Below are 18,090 nucleotides of genomic sequence, written 5' to 3'. Positions count from 1 at the left end.
GAGTTTTAAGATTAAATTAACAAGAAAACATTTCTGGCTGAAACTGAATTTTTATGATTGAATTCTGCATACTTACGAGGATAGAAGAAAGCTCCTTCATCTTTGTTGACACCAGCCATTAAAGGAATTCTGCGAAAGTTGCCTTCATTTAATAAATTAATAGGCAGATCTGGCAAAAATTTATTTTCTCCCGATTTTTCTACTACAGGAACAGATCGAAGTGGGTAATCTCCAAATATCTAAACAAAAGAATAATATATAAGAACACTTTAGTATTAAATAAAATATCATAGGAAACTTCCTGCAGATTTTTTTTTCATCTAATTATTTTTTTATAGGTAACATTAATTTTCGAAAACTGAAGCTTTACTGGTAAATATTTTTCAAAGTTTGTTAAAATAACGTTTGTCTTACGTGTTTGTTGTTGTTTTCATTTGTCTTATCGAATCAGAACAAGCCCACGAATCTTATCGTGGCAATGAGAACAAGACTGCGTCTGTCGTTGGCAAGAGCCTCGAGCTCCATACAGGTGGCAGTCTGACTTTGCTCAGTTCTCCACCCTTTTGCAGGACAGTACTCAGGAGATAGGTCCGTGGGTTTCCCTCCCCTTTTCCCTTACCATCAACCTGTCGAGAGAACTTTCTGCTCGCCGCATATTTTGAGTGCCATCATGCTGTACAAACATTATACATTCGAATTCGGGCCCTTCGGTACCGTAGTCAGCATCACTAACCACATTCTGATCTGGGCGGTACATGTTTTATCACACTTAATAAAATCATTCAAAATTTTACAAAATCATTGCACGTTTTTATTTCATTATTTTGCATTCCTACATATTTATTTAAAACACTGCGTGCTGTAATTTCTGCATATTATTTTAAATCACATTTTATTTAACTTTCTGTATACTTCTTTATTTTAAACTAGTAAGACCCCCATTCAAACCCGAAAAAGCAAACGTGTGAGACTTACTACGATATGAATTATATATTTTATTGTTCTATTTTACGACATATCTCGAAGTTTGCGCAACAATGAGCAGCAAAGTTAGCAAAATGAATTAACTCATGAAATTAATGAAAAACGTCACTATACGCAGTGTTTCGGTAAAACATTGTTAAACATTAATAAATATTTATCAGATGAGTGCATTCACGCCACACATATTTCTTTATCTTCCTTTTTTTTAATATAAGATTGTGCACAATTTTTACGTTTGGGTGCACATAAAATTATTTTATTAGGCTGATTTTTGTGAGGCTCTGAATGGATGACCGTTAGTATTTTGTGTGTAATTTCAGTCGATTCAGAGATTTAACCCAATTAAATCTTTAGATCAGTAATGGTGTCGAAGTTTAATAACAGACCTGCAAGATATATTAGAAGGCCACAGGACCAGATGATTTCTTTGTTCGGTTCAGAAGTATGCGCTGGTGAAGTTGTTTTGAATATTTTCAGTAGCCGTCTTTCAATGACTTCAGGAGGAGTATGATTGGTGTCAAGAGGGGGCATGATTAGAGCTTTGACTAGAATCGTTAGAAAAATTAATCAATAAGTTCAGAGCTAATATTCATTGCAAGTATTATAAGACATAGCTCACTAAATGAGTTTGGGGCATTAATCGGACACTTAAGATGCGAATACGGCTCGGACATGCTGTTTGCCTTCACTGCTTTAGCTTTCTTGAAACGAATCTGTGATATTTTTTCCTGTTTCAAGGAAACTTTGGACCGCATATTCGACACTAATGGTAATTTCACTCTTTTCTCCAAAATGATAAATTGTTTTTCGATTCCGAGCTCTAATAAAACAAATTTCATAAATTTTCACTGCAGTTTGCAGTTTATTTCTGGTGTAATTTTGCATCTAGGACTTACTTCAACCTTTTTGCTTAAGAGCTTTATTATTTTGTGGCGCTATTAATTCTGTATAATCCTTTGATTACGAATTAAAAAAATTATCTCGTCTTCTATCCAAATGAACAAAATATGTCATAAATAAGGTAAATTTAGCATTTGGGATATTTTTGACAAATGGGTTTTAAGCCAAAGACTGGGACACATATGTTCCAGCCGTAGTTAATGGTGGGATACATATGTCCCACACGTAGCGATCGACTTACTATAAGCACACCTATTATTCTGAAAAACTTTATTATATGAAATAGATTTTAAATCGGATGGTACAGGGCATTCTTTGAGTAACCCAACATTACACATTGGTCAACACACATTTGTTCTTGTCTCTATGTTCATTTGTGTACAATGAGCACACAGTCGTCAAATCCAGATAAAATTCAGGAACGTGGTTCTGCTAAAAACTTTTCGGCTGCTCATTGAAAAAGACCAAATAATTTTCAACTATGTGTTTTATTATATTATTTTTACTGTATTATTTTATTGAATGTTTTGTTTTTGTTCCAATTTAGATTTTTCTTCCAACCAGACTTTTAATTACTAAATTTGGATTTAATTCTTTAGTTATATCTTGATTATTTAATTAATTTCGTAGCATGCCGCACGACTTTAGTAAATTAATAATATTAATTTTGAAAGTTTTGAACTCTCTATTTGTATATACAGAGAGTTTAGAATTTCCCTCTATGCGTGTTTAATAATTTACAAGAGAAGACTCAGATACTTGTAATAATGGCCGATAAAGCACTTTTCTCTTTATTCTTGAGAAGAACTTTCTTAAAATGAATTACCCATCATAATCGACGCCATAAACGCCTGTTATTGGAGAATTATATTGATACTGATAAAATTTTGAATTATGATTGAAACAGTAAAGAAGCTTATTAAGTTAACAGAATAAAAGTAACAGTGAAAATACAACACATTTAAAATGAAAGCCTGGGACATATGTGAAAAGTTTGTAGTTTACAGATGAATTAGTTTCAGTTTGTTTTATCCTACACCGTTAACATTTAAACTTCTAAAATTACAATTGGCTGAAGCCTTATGTAAGTTACCTGCATAAAGAACTTTATGTAAGGATAACGTGATGGATATTAATTTTGAAATCACGCAGTTTATAATAAAACAGTTACTCTTTCTAGGTCAGAGAGAAGGAAATATACAAATTAAAATACAGTAGGTGCCGCTTACTTTGATAACATTAACTGAATGATAACACTAAAGATATCTTTCAAAATACGAATAGAATTTAACAAATTTAATATAAATATCACTAGAAACAAATTAATAGGTACTTTCACATAATTTTAATTAGAAAATGAAAAAAAATGTTTATGAACTGTTCATATTGTTATTAATGCAAAAGTTCATTTATGAACTGTTCATAATATTTCTGTAAATTATTTGATAATTGCTTGATTGATGCTGTAGCGCTAATATTAATAGATCCGTCACTGTAAGAAACATGCCGATGTATTTTAAATTAAGCAAAAAAGAAACCTTAGTTTGTCGTAGATGTTTTTAACTTTTTTTTTAGGAGTTAGGAAAAAGAAAAAAACTCAACAGAATTTGTTTTGCTTCTGAAGAAGAGGGATCTGTGTTTAATCACACTTCAAAACCATAGCCTTATTCAAAATCTACTATTGCTTTTTTACCTAATTTTAAATAATCGCTGAATAAAATTGAAAGCATGCTGCTTGGTGACTTAGTCTCTTAGTTGTCGACATTTCTTTGTCACTTGGCAAATTTTTGTAATCTGCTTTTGCCTTATTTAGCAACTTTACTTCAATTAAAAATATTATATAATACTCTGATAATACTGACTGAAACGTTGATCACAATAAGCTGTGTAGTTTTTCACATTTCTGCATGCAGATGATCGGGACTTCGACAATTCGATAACAACATCCGAAAAATAACATTAACCGCGATCACATTAAGCAGCATCTATTGTAGAGGAGTAAGGAAATATTGAATATTAAAGTTAGAATTTTAATTTACAATAACAAACTCGACTTACGCTTAATTTCTCATAATATATGGAAGCACATAGATTCCTTGCATTGGCTGGACTTCGCTAGTTTGTGTACTCTTTATGTGGAGATATTTAGTCAATGAGACACAGGATGCTTTGGTACCCTTTCTTCTCAAGTGTAAAAAATTTGATTAGATTAGTCCTCCAAGAGACTGATTAGTAAGTTACTATGTGTCTATGTTCGAGTACATCTAAATCGAAAATATGTGTGCAGATCACTAACAAAGCGAAAGCAATGGTCTCGTATGAAGAAGTGAAAGATATTATTAAACACTAGACGTCATACATGCGTATCTTGCATTTTTTGGATTGTAAATGCGTGTTGTCAAGGTTCTGTTAGATTTATAAGAGGTCAATAGTATTATGCACAGATCATTGCACAGTCACGCAGTCACTTGCTGCATTATAAGTGTTCATAGTTGAGAGCGAAATGAATAATGTTTCAAGGTCAAAAAAATGTCGCCGACATTTATGTCTCACGTAAAGTTTAATGCTTCGCATATATTGCACATTTTTTCTCTTCAGATTTTATTGTTTTGTGTTCTTTTCAATCCGGGAAAAGTTCAAAACACGTTACAGTGCGCGTATTTTATCAAAAGTGATAGAACATTTAAGAATAAATGCTCCGATTTACCGATGTAGACGAATGAAAACTTCACAGATTTTCTTTGTTTAAAGATTTATTGTATTGTAATTAATATTCTTTCTTACTGCATCTATTCTTTTTTGTATGTTTTACTTTAATAGAATAACAAAGAGTGATTTTACAAACTTGGGTTCCTAAAGGAGTCTCAAAGACTTAAACTACTAAATGGTTGACCTTATAATATGTTCATAAATGTATCTAAGCTTAGATAACAATTAAGTGGCAGAGAAGTTTGGAGACAATTAATCAAAATACTGCGTTACACATATTAAACAAAATTCAATTCAGTGTTTAAAACTGCTATAAAACTGGTTTAGTTGCGTGAATTTCTTAGGCCCACATCACACACGCATTTGTTTCACATGAACATCTGTTTCGGACAATTTTTCTGCGTGGTTTATTATTGAAAGAAAGACGCGGGATTTTTGTCTTTTCTTTCGAAAAAATTTGCAATGTTGTTCGTTAACCAATCAGCTATCTGCTTCGAATGCTCTCAGCTTGTTTGTAATGGAGAACCAGTTTCCCCTTTACATGTTAGCCCCAACGTGATCTATGGTAGTTGGCTGTTGTGACAAAGTAGAAATATTGTTCCAAACAGCGTTTCTTCCGAAATAAACGGATGTGGAATAGCAGCCTTACAGTTGTAAACAGCTTTTCTTTCATTTTTAAGAGTTCGTTTTTTAAATCTTGATCTAATCTTGGACATGAGAAAACAGCAATGAAATATGTGTTTAAATCATTTATTATGACAGTCTGGCTGTAAATTACATCTGAATTTACCGTAATAATATGAAGGTTATAAGAAGGCGTTAGATGTATATAATGCGAGGGAGAGGATTATTTAATTTAGGCAAATCTATCTCTACTATGCGCCATCCAGTTTTTTCAAAGAGCTCGAGGAGACTGACCAAGATTTATAGCCCTATTTTCATATAACCACTAGATTTACATCTAACTGCCTCATTTCGCACGTAATCAGTGATTCTTAACCGATATTCAAACTCATGTCCTAATGGTAGAAAATGATACGGCAGTTACGATTATATACAATATTATTTTGTGCTATTCTATGACGACAATTCGAAAGCTGCGTCTTTTTTTTTTTTTTTTTAATAAAATGGATTGTGGGACCACACAAGGCGAATGGACAAAATCTGATAAAATTTTCAACTGCTGTTGGCAAAAACCTAAAGATAAGTGCCTTTTAGTCCACAGCAATGTCTTGGAAGCTCTGCTTCATCATACAGGACTTCAGGATCAAACAGGATGGTCTTCGATGGATAAATGCGAATTCTTATAAATGAAATCTTCTGATAAATTATGGTGTATTTTCCAGTTTTCTTGCAATGTGACAGCATACAAGAAGCTTCTGAAATGACCGTCGAAAATAAATTAGGAAGGAAATAAATTTACACTTTATATACTGCATCTCATGCTTAAAATATTATGTTTTATTTTGAAAAGCAGAAAGGGATAATTTATTCATTTGAGAGATTATTCGATTCTATTCTTTGACATTCTACTTCCGTAGCATCAATTTTGTAGAACTCTATACGTTTGGAAAAGCATAAAAACTGAGGGTGGCTGAGATATCTTCGACAACTTGGTCAGGGCGTTTGTTATTGAGTCAAGAGATGCGTACTTCATGGGAAGCTGAAGAAATATTTGGTATAGCATTTTGGGGAAATTAATATGAAATTAAAGTTTTAACTTATTTGTTTGGTTATTTTCTCTTTATAAATCCTGAATTACATAGCCTTACAGTTTAAACATATTTTATAGAATTTTCAACCGTCTCACCTTAATATCCTTTTGAGCTTTGAGTAGATCTAGAATAGGCTTCTGTCGTATGCAGTCAACTATAGCTGTGGATGAATCAATTGGACAATTCAGTCGCTGTGCCACCTCTCTTGCATAGCCATAAGAGTCTCCTTCCAAGGCCCAGTCGCAAAGAGCAGAACCACTCTGCATAATGGCACGATTGAAGAGCCCTGGATGATATAAAATGATAGAATGAGTTTAAATATTGTTCACCTAAACACAGAAATTATGTACAGTATGTCATAGTATTCCACTTTCAAATCTAAGCAAAAAGATGAGCAAACATGTCGCAGTAAACTTATTCAGTAACAATAGTAAAAAATACACTTAATGGAATTTTAATGTCTTTATACAGTTTGAATCACATTTAAAATTATCCTTCAATTGTTCCTGAATTGTTTTTTAAATCTTCTTCTAATCTCCTCATTACTCTCATTATTCCTAAATACTAACGCGTACGCTTATGAACACAACAACTCATGTCCGCACAACAACTCATGTCCGCACAACAACATGTGTTGTGCGGGTAATTTCATATAAATGTCAAATAAAACGATCGAAACCAAATCATGAAAGGAAACATGTTGACATCGCACACACTCTTGTTTAAATGTAAAACGTAAATTTGAAAATGGTTAGATGCTAATCACTGTGTTACAGGAAACGAAAGCAATCAGTAGACTTGAAGTAGGTCTAGGCGTCATCAGAGAGATAATATCTCAAAAAGTGTGATTTTTTAAGACTTGGCGTCGCTCTTTAAGCATGGAAATTGTTAATCGTTTTGTCGGTCAGTGTCTTCCGGGGGGTAGCTGCAGCTTCTGACGACCATTATTTGTGACTGATGTCCCGTTAAATAGCTAAATGGTTTGAATCCACTCTCACCCACCCAAAGAAACCGCCCTATTGCTTAACGAAGGCTTTACAGTTATAACAAGTTCATTGCAATGTATCCTTTTTTGCTTTCTCCAGCGAACAAAGATTAAAAGATGTCTTCATCGTCAATGAAATGAGTGATCCTCAACTGGGTACTTTCACATTAAGTTTAAATAGCCATGCTGGTAAAATTTCATCTGGTGAGAATTTGGTGAACCAACCATATATCGCATATTCATGAAGAATACCGATTCAAAGCTAGAGATTTTCGTTTGGGGATTTTCGCTTTTAGGGGTTCTGTGGGCTCAAAACAGTGTTTTTACTGCTATGGTGCTGTACTTGTAGAACTATAAGAAAGCTGAATATCTATGAACTGCATGATAACTGAATATTCTTTCTCTTCGAGCAAATATTTTAACTATGAGCTTAGAATATTTGCTCAAAGGGATCTACGCATACTTGTCCTATTCGGTTACTACTGAACATACCTTTGATGGTCTTGGTGGATTCGCAAGTTGTGGCAAGTTGCTGCTTCTTCTTCAAAGCCTCCAGGAGCTTAAATAAGCCGTTTTACACCAGCAGCATTTTACTCTACAGGACTCAACTGATGCGTTTTAAACTTGTTGCATAGTTTAAACATCATTACCTAACTTGTAAATTATGTAATACGCCATTATGAATATTTATGTACAATGCTTATATGTTATTTTGTTTAAGTTTAATTTGATTTTAATAACTTTCCCCTCTGAACATCAATGTAAGTACCTTTAGACTTTCATCATTATAATATGATACCACTTTATTATACAGTATAAAAATCTGCTGATGTTTTTAAGAAGCACCAGTCCTCCATTAGCAGTTCAACCTTTATTGAAAATTTTTGTATCGACCCTCTTTCAGATATTTCCTTCTAACACATTCAGTGTTTATTTGTAGTGTTATTGTTTGTTAAGAGTTAAATATAACTACTCGGAAGAATTTTGTGCAATATATACCTTGGCTTTGTGGTGACAGAATGTGGAGAAAGACACTGGCTGCTCCAGCCCCTTGTCCAAAAAGCGTGATAGCATTCGGATCACCACCAAAGCGGTCGATGTTTTCTCGAACCCATCGTATCGCCAGTACCTGGTCTTTTAGACCCATATTGCCTGGACATGCACCATCTCCGGAACTCAGGAATCCTATACGAGAATATGCATTAGATTTTGTAATAAATTTTCGTAACAGGAAATTATATATTATTTAAAAATATAACTGATCTCTAATAATCTTTTTCATAACTTTTATCTGGCTTAAAAATAAACTGTTGATCATTTCCATGCAAGTAGAAAATAAAATGTATGGTTCCTACCGAATAGTCCTAATCTGTAATTGAAAGTGACAAGAATAACTCCTTTGTCCATAAGCTTTTCTGGACCGTATATGTTGGCCGATCCTTCCTCGAAATTCCCTCCATGGATAAAGATCATGACTGGATAAGTGACTGGTGAATATGCTCCCGTTGTCTGTTAAAAAGACAAAACATGTAAATAAAATAAATATAGTTTTAGAGACTAAATTCAATCTAAAACTACTAGAACGATACACAGACTGAGGACAAAGGTACACTGCCCCCCCCCAAAAAAAAAAAAAAATGGGACAGTGCTATATCTCCCGTTCTACTGGGCCGATTGACAAAATTCAACCTGCGTTTTTCATGTCTCGAAAGCACGACTTAGGATATATATTAGATTTATATATAGCACTATTCTAACATAGGTATTTTGAAACAAAATCGGACTTTTTCTGAAATAACATACCAATTTTTTCCATATTTCGATTCTACGACTCAAATTATGCCAGAATACCAAGTTTTGTAAAAATCGTACGAGTAGTTTTTAAAATATAAGCTCTCAAAATTTTAGCTCCTCAATGTTAATTGAATTTGGCAAATATTTATTAATATCTCTTTTTTTATTAAACTTTTTTGATTTTTTCTCTCACATTTCGAAATTTAGGTTCATTCCAAATAAAATTTACCCATTTTTTGTGTTTTATTTTTAAAATTTATATTTTAAAATAATTTTTATAAATTTTTCGAAAACAATTTTGAATTATAACCTATAAAATTTTTACCATCATCTTAAAGTAGGTGTATTTTTAAGCATATCTGCAAAAAATTAGGCTTTTTTATTCAGAATTTTCTAAGATATACACGAATTTACATATTTTCGCGTTTTGAAATTTGGCATCTTTTTTTGAGCGATAATAACGCCAAATGTGATCTATGGATTTTTGTTACACTGAATTGCCACAGCTATTTTTAACCTTAAATTTCAAGTAAAATTTTACGAAGAATTAATTATATGACATTTTTTCCCTCAATGATGCGTAATAAATATTTATTAATACTATATTTAAAGCTATTTTTTTAAATTATATATGATATTATTCAAATTCTTAACTATTTTTTTTTAAATTTCTCTATACCTTAAAAAAAATAAATAAATAAATAAAAAATAAAAAATAAAAATAAGAGTAAATTTTTGTATGAGTAAATTTTTACCTTCGGCGTTTTATCGTCTGCTGCTTTACTTCGTTTAAATCGAATTGTCTAAAACTGAGAATTTTTGTTTGATGTTTTTTAAAGCACAGTATATTTTTATAGAAACATAAGATTTAGAATAATCATTTTTATAAAAGTCAAATTATGATATAAACATACAACCCTCTAGAGACTGAATTAATGGAAGTTCGGTGGTTGTGTAGAAATGATCTGCAGCTACTTAATGGCTGGATAAGTCAGCAGATTCTGTAGACAAGTAAGAATAATTATATAAACGACACCCAACATTCTGGATTCAATTAACAACGAGGATACGATGTTTATTAAATGAATTCAAGAAGTTTTAAAACATAAAAAATCAACTCATTTTTCTATCTTAAAATGTATTTTTGTACGTAGCGTATTTTCATTATATTCTTAAAATTTTAATTTAGAATGTAATTGTCAAGAACTGAATCCTAATCATTAGTAATATAATAAGTAATTATTACGGTTATTAATAAATCCTTCTTATATATTGCAAATATTGCACACGATATTATTTATTTACACTTCAATTCTAACCGTCAGCTCTAGTAGAAGTTACAAATCAATTATATTTAATTAAAGATTGGATTGGATTGGATTATTTAATTATGACAAAGCACACGAGGGCTATCTGCCTAAAGGGAGGGATGCCTTCGTGGAGGATTTTCTAAGAGAAGCTGGCTCGTATACATGTTACACATGGGGAAAATCACGAAAACACCCATGCGGGCAGCCCGTTCGCGGGATTCGAACCTCGGACCGAACTACCAGTGTTCAGCGTCTTTACCGCTCGATCGCTGGTGGGCTATTTAATTAAGGAATAACCATCTAAGTTTAGTAACAGCAATTCAATTATTGGCGCCGTATCTTTCATGTTACTCGCGATTGGCAAGCTACATGATTTTTAATGAGTATTCGGGTTTTGCTAGTAACTTCCCTTGGAAATCGCGCTTAAACTAGGTTAGTTGGTTATTTGAACATAGAAAAAACATGGGAGCTATTTGTTTAGATGCTTTCATAGAGAACCTTTGTAAAGAGAACCTAAAAAACTACGAAAACGAACCATGCAGCCTGGGTTAGACTTCGCAACAAACAATTAGTATTGTTGCGTGCGTACGGATTCGTTACTAAATGAATGCACAAGTCCGATGAAAAATGAACAAAAATTTATTATTATCACAACAAAAATTTTTAAATTTTCTCAAATTATCACGCAGTATTACAATATCTCACAGTAGTTTTCTTTTAACTACTCAAATGTCCAATAGAACGTAATTCAAAACAGCTAAAGAACGCTAATCCGCGAATTCGCTACAATCAACAACAGTAGTTTTTTAAACAACAACAAACTAAGCAACTACTACGAACTGAGATGTTTTCCTCCTTTTATAACATTTTAAAATCACGCGCTAGAATTTTCCAGTACTTTCTCGAAATGAAAAAGAGTTATTTATTTATTTAATGCACGCGCTCTTGTATTTTCAATTTTCCGGCTTAGCTTTCTTTTAATATTCGTCACGCGCTGCACTGCGCGAGAAATAAAACCATTTAATTTGTAATTGAACTAATATTAGCTTTTTAAATACCAAATTCGTAACACTGCCCCCTTTCCAAGGACTGCACGTCCCGGGCAGTACAATCCCTGGACAGGAAGCTAAACTTACAACTGTGGCATAAATGCAACTGAGGCATAAACATTACATTACAATATCAAACAACATGAACAATAAATGCAATAACTAACTTAAACAAATCAAATACTATCAAATACTAAATACAAAACAAATCAAATACACATTTAAAAACAAAAAGGACCATGGTTTTATACTATTTACAATTATTTACATTACGTACTATGGCCATAGTAATGAGCTAATCTGTCGTAAGAGTTCGAAGACTCACGGATCCGAACCACGACGTCATTCGTGTTCAGCACTGTATATGGACCATCCGAAGGTGACTGTAATTTAGGACTCAGTCCTTTTCGTTGAATTGGGTTCCACAACCACACCATGTCTCCTTTGTTGGATCTCTGTCTAGTAGCTCTTGTGTCGCATCTGGTCTTCATTTTCTCCGTCGCCAAGTTGACTCGCTTTCGTGCAGAACGGTGCATCCCCTCAAATCGGGCCTGGGCATCTTGGATGTGTTCCTCAGGCGATGAAGGCCCATCCGTAGGGCGACTGAACAGGCGGTCACAAGGCAGACGAAGGTCTCGACCGAAGAGCTTCTGAGATGGAGAATAGCTGGTAGTCTTGCGTTTCTTTTCGACCCTGGTATGATTTCGGCAGCTTCCCGAGCTCGATCTTTCGGACAAGGCGTCGACATTTCCAGGCGAGGATCCCTTTTGAGGATGGATAGTCATGCCATCAGATGCTGAAAGCAGCTTATTGTTTTTGAAATCTAAGGAAAAATTGTATTTCCTTAAAAAGTCTAATCCGAGTATGCATGGATCTGTAATATCCGCCACATATGCTGTGTGATGGTAGGCGGCACTTCCAAACGTGATGTTTACGTTTACTTTTCCGTCGATGTTGATCTTCTCACCGGACACAGTCTGGAGGGTAACGCAGGGCGGCGTCCACATAAGTTTGCTTCCCAGTTGTTGAGCCAAATCTTTTCGGATGATAGTAACGTTGGCTCCTGTATCTATCGTCATATTACAGGGAATTCCATTAATATGTCCTATTATGAAAAGTCCATTACTGCCGCCTCTCACTGCAGAAATCTGAAGCGCTTTAAACTGGGGCTTTTCTTTATCTGGCAACCTCCACCCCGCGAGATGGCCACTAATTAGTTTCCCTGCTGCTTGCTAGAAGCGGTCTTAACATCCGTGCCCTGGGGTGTTCTGCAGTTCCGCCGTATGTGTCCTTCAGCTCCACAGTTCCAACATTTTAAGGTCGGTTTCTTTTCACTGATATTTCTTCTTAAGTCATTGAGTTGTCTGGTTATATCGTCTAGACGAACAGTAACTTGATCCCTTGGTTCCTGGACATGAGCATCTCTGATTGGGTGGCGGTCTCTACGAGTGGCTTGCTGGGCTGCCTCACATTTCATGGCGTACACTAAAGTGCTTTTCAGATCTTTAACATCCGCCATTCGCAGTGCTTTCTGTATTTCATGGTCCCGGATGCCATCGATGAAATATTGCAGGGACAGTATTTCCCTTGTTTCTGTCGGACACTCCGAAACGGCGTGATGTGACAGCCTTTCAACATCCGTGGCGAGCTCCTGAAGTGTTTCGGTGAGCTTCTGTTGACGGGATTTTAATTGGAACCTGCTGTAGTCTTTTAAACATTTCTCGCCGAAGCGCAGCTCCAAAGCGCCGGATAGAGCTTCGAAATCTAGCCTTAGATTTTCGGGAAGCGTCTGCAGGATATCCGCTGCGTCTGCTCTCAGAGACGCGGCGAGATGACAGGCCTTAGCTTGGGAATCCCATCCATTCGCATCCGCCACGATAGAAAATTGTGTCTTATACACCTGCCAGGAGGTCTCCCCATCATATGTGGATAGCTTCAGAGGTGGACGAGCAGGCATTGGTAAGAATTTAAAATCATCACTCCTGCTCCCTGCCGACGCTACGAATTTCTTTAAAGTATCCATTTCTTTGGCAACTTCAGAAACTCTCTCATCAATTTGTTGTTCGATTTGGTGTTGGACGGCACAAACTCTTCCTTCAATTCGTTCCTCCACAGCAGAAACTCTCCCTTCTATATGTTCTTTTACAGAAGAAACTCTTTCTTCTATTTCTTCTTTCACCGAAGAAACTCTTTCTTCAATTAGTCCAACTTTATTTTCAACTGTGTCAATTCTGCCTTCCATAGCTTCAAATTTATTTTCTATTATGCAGGTAATCTCTCTTTTCATTTCTTCTTGACCTGCTTCAATCTTTTCTTGACCAGCTTGAACGGCTTTCATTTCGTCCTTAACAGAGTTGACGGCCCCTTCCATCTTTCCTTGGCTAGATTTCATCTCTTCTTTCATTTCTTCTTTAAACGAGGCAAAGGCTGTTATCAATTGCCTTAACTGCTCTTCCATCGCTCTTGTTATTGGCATTCAAACCCCACTCCTGACACCAAAAATTGTTGCGTGCGTACGGATTCGTTACTAAATGAATGCACAAGTCCGATGAAAAATGAACAAAAATTTATTATTATCACAACAAAAATGCTTAAATTTTCTCAAATTATCACGCAGTATTACAATATCTCACAGTAGTTTTCTTTTAACTACTCAAATGTCCAATAGAACGTAATTCAAAACAGCTAAAGAACGCTAATCCGCGAATTCGCTACAATCAACAACAGTAGTTTTCTAAACAACAACAAACTAAGCAACTACTACGAACTGAGATGTTTTCCTCCTTTTATAACATTTTAAAATCACGCGCTAGAATTTTCCAGTACTTTCTCGAAATGAAAAAGAGTTATTTATTTATTTAATGCACGCGCTCTTGTATTTTCAATTTTACGTCTTAGCTTTCTTTTAATATTCGTCACGCGCTGCACTGCGCGAGAAATAAAACCATTTAATTTGTAATTGAACTAATATTAGCTTTTTAAATACTAAATTCGTAACAGTATTTAACAATCTTCAAATGCTAGGCAACTGGTGAGGCTCCAATTTAATATTTTATTTCTAAATATTTAAAATATTGTTGTATTGTTAGACACAAAAAGCAGAATTTAAGTTTTGTTAACTCGTTAGTAAATTACCAAGCCGTAGTGCAAATGAATATTCAATTGCTTTTGCAATAATTGTATTCACTTAATATTCTTGGAATATGAGCTAAAGAAGGAACGTTCTCGGAAGATTAAAGAAGTGTTTAAATCCAGTGATATTAGGTTTGTCTTACAAGCTCAGGATCAAAACGATTCTGCAATTGCCCGAGTAGTTGACTTGTAAATGACTGTGAATTAAGCAGATGACTTTTAATCTTACGTTTTCAGTCAGAAAACCTATTCCGAATGTTTTGTATTGCATGACATTGCATCTTTTCATTATTCAATAACCAGTCGGAGAACCGCTTATGTTCGGAAAATAAGTATGTGTACTCAATCGTCCTGCATGTTCTTCAAATTTGTCTTCTTGTGATTTTTTTCTTTCCCCAAAACTAAAGTTGCCTCTCAAAGGAAAGTTTTTTGACATTGAAGAGACAAAATTAATATGACATCTACTTTTAGAGGCATGTCAAAAACAGATCTCTACAAACCTTCTCTTCCATTACATGCTGTGCAGTCAGACAAAAAGTTACATCAGCGTAAATTCTATAATCTATTTTTATTACACTCTGATTATTTTATTAACATACAGTGAATATATACTAAATCTTTTACTTTAGCTTAAGTAATTCGGAATTTTTGACGGAATTGTTGTCGGAACTAGGACTTAGAAGATAAGTCAAATTATCTATTTCGATAACCCAATAAATTCAAGGTCGAATTTCAAAGTTTTATTTTCGAAGGAAGGGGAAATTTTTTCAGTTTTTTTCCATTATCCTAAGTATATTTGCTTCGACTCTTTATTTTTCCATAAAAGCGAAAAATTTACGTATGGTATACATATAACGCATAACTTCAAATGAAAATTTAATAATATACGGAGTGGTTATAATTAAAGTTCCACATTGAAACGGTCATAAAAGGAAAACTACTGGGTCAAATGTTATCCAACTTGGTAATCGTGTAAAGGAGGTCATGGGAATTTATTTTCCGCGAAAAAAAGGAAGTTGGAAACCTCACCACCAGGGGGAAAATGGCGCTGTATGCAATTTTGTTAAACGAAATATGGGTCGGAATCTAACTTAACCTTTTGTTACACGGGTTTAACATGTTGCATACCCTTAAGAAACTTTGAAGTAGGCAAATTACCATTTAAAAGCGTTGAATTCGATAAAAGTCGAGTGCGCCATTTGTGTAAGTGAGAAATTAGTCCGTGAAAACCACGAATTAGCGATTAGAAAATGTGAGATCGCAAATCACTCGCACAAGTGCGTACAATCTGGAAATCGTTTTCTTACAGATCGCTAATTTGTAATTTTTGAAGCCTGAATTCGGCACTAAAACATGAAGATACTGATTCAAAACGCTTTTAATCGATTTGGGCCAAAGAAATCCCTCATGTTATCTATCTAGTTCCATTGCATTCTCCTACTGCATTCGATTGCATAGCAGTTATTCCACACCGTTTAGTGTTGAATGACAGCTAGTTTTATAACTGAACCATTTTTCTCTGAAGAGCAGGCGACAGCTGGACCACTGTGATTGCAGCTCACTTAGAGTCAATATTAAAATGTTTCGTGATACATGAACTGCATGGAACTGCAGTAACATGGCATTTTAGATACTACGATTTTTATGCAGGGCTGGGCCTCACCTCACGTGTGTCGCACAGTTACTTAGGAAACATTTCACGAATGAACGTCTTATAGGCATACAATTTCCCTCTTCCCACCAGACCTCAATCTCTGTGACTTTTGGCTATGGGGTTATCTCAAAAGCACTGTTTATGGTGATATTCTAAACAATTTGGCAGAAATGAAAAATGTCCGTAACATTCCTCCTGATATGCTAAGAACTGCTGTTAAGAATGCAGTAACAGGATTTAACTTGCTCTCGGAAAATGCTGGACGCTACATTGAACATGCTTTGTAACACATTTCGGAAACTATTAAACACATTTTAAACAGATGTTTTCATGTCTTATTTCATTTACCAATATTGTATACAGCGCCATTTTTCCACTGGTGGTGAGTTTTTGAACTCTTTTTTTTTTCCCGCGGAAAATAAATTCCCATAACCTCCTTTACACGATTCCCAAGTTTGATAACATTTGGTCCAGTAGTTTTGCTTTTATGACCATTTCAAATTGGAACTTTAATTATAACCACCATGTAAATTAAACTTTAAAAGTATGACAGTTTGGTTCAAGTCCCAGCTTTAAAAATATATATATTTAAATATAATATTTTATATTAATCCTCTTAGAAAGAATGTTTTAAGAAGCTAATTTTTCTCTCGCGTTATAGATTGTATAAAAAAACATGATCTTTAATATGATTTAGATTGTTTCAGCCGATATAAGAATCGGGTCACTCGGTGGTACAGAATAAACCCTGTTGGACTGTTTTATTTCTTTGTCATTTAGCAAAAATCTTTTAATTAAAATATTTATGCTTTGGACTTTGCTTTATACTTTGTTTATAGTTAAAATGTCTAGAAAATGAAAAGCTGTCTTCAGCTGAAACGTAGTTGATGCAATTGATATTTTAAAAAAACTGACAAGAATGCAAAATTTATGGAAGTCTAGGAATCGAAAAATCTTAATTTTTTTGTGTGAGCACTGAAAATAACTATAGAAGGAAAGAAGAAAATTAGGGAGAAAAGTAAGCAAAAATTTTCAGGGAAATTTGGCTGTAAGACATACCAAGATGTTTCAAAAAGTTGGACGCTTTTGAATATACCTTAAGGATACTTCAAAGAATTTAGGTGTTCAAAGAGAAATCCCTTAGATGTGTACACCACCACCACCAAATACCATCAATTGAGCTTGTGTTAACAGAAAAGACAAACGATATCATTACAGATTAAAGTGAAGAGCGACTGGGTGTAGACTATATGGTTGTATAAATTTAAATTACGTTATAGAACATCATATCGTATCATAAATGGAGAATCCCATGATTTTCTCAGTCGAATTATTTGAAGATTCAGGAGTTTATCTAGTGATGTATGTGGATGTCACCTAAAGACGTTTTTTTTCCTCCTGATGAAACAGCGGCTGAGCGGTAAATCGCTGAACACTGGTAGTTCGGTCCGAGGTTCGAATCCCGCGAACGGGCTGTCTGCATGGGCGTTTTCGTGGTTTTCCCCATACGTAACGTGTATGCGAGCCAGTTTCCCTTAGAAAATCCTCCACGAAGGCATCCCTTCCCTTAGGCATAATTAAATAAACCAAAATCTCTTGATGAAACCAGACTTTCCTTTCATCTCATACCTTTAAAATGTTTAGCCTCTAAAGACTGATAAAGGCTCTGACCAAATACTTCGTGATGAACTTTCTAAGAGAAACCAGCTAGCATACACGGTACACAGAAGAAAATCCACGAAAACGCCCATGTAACCAGTCCGTTTACCGGGATTCGAACCCCGGAGTGAACTACCAGTGTTCAACGATTCTCTACCGCTCGGCCGTTTGTGGGCCTTTATGAAATGGAAGACGATAA

The 18,090-nt window shown here is 34.6% G+C and overlaps 1 protein-coding gene across 1 annotated transcript in view; it reads right to left on the bottom strand.

Moving 5' to 3' along the window:
• Nucleotides 1-18,090, bottom strand: part of LOC118198391 (esterase E4-like) — a 105,299-nt gene that overhangs the window by 29,915 nt on the left and 57,294 nt on the right. Inside the window, exons 3-6 of the mRNA XM_085821706.1 lie at nt 8,649-8,802; nt 8,293-8,478; nt 6,404-6,594; nt 77-239 (exon numbers count right to left, since the gene is read on the bottom strand). Coding sequence (XP_085677832.1) covers nt 77-239; nt 6,404-6,594; nt 8,293-8,478; nt 8,649-8,802 — 694 coding nt within the window. The remainder of the gene's footprint in view (nt 1-76; nt 240-6,403; nt 6,595-8,292; nt 8,479-8,648; nt 8,803-18,090) is intronic.

Source organism: Stegodyphus dumicola, chromosome 8 (genome assembly GCF_044657685.1).
Source record: "Stegodyphus dumicola isolate Sdum_Otavi_A_Nest chromosome 8, ASM4465768v1".
Taxonomy (NCBI): Eukaryota; Metazoa; Arthropoda; class Arachnida; order Araneae; family Eresidae; genus Stegodyphus; species Stegodyphus dumicola.
This window is presented reverse-complemented; position numbering and strand designations above follow the sequence as displayed.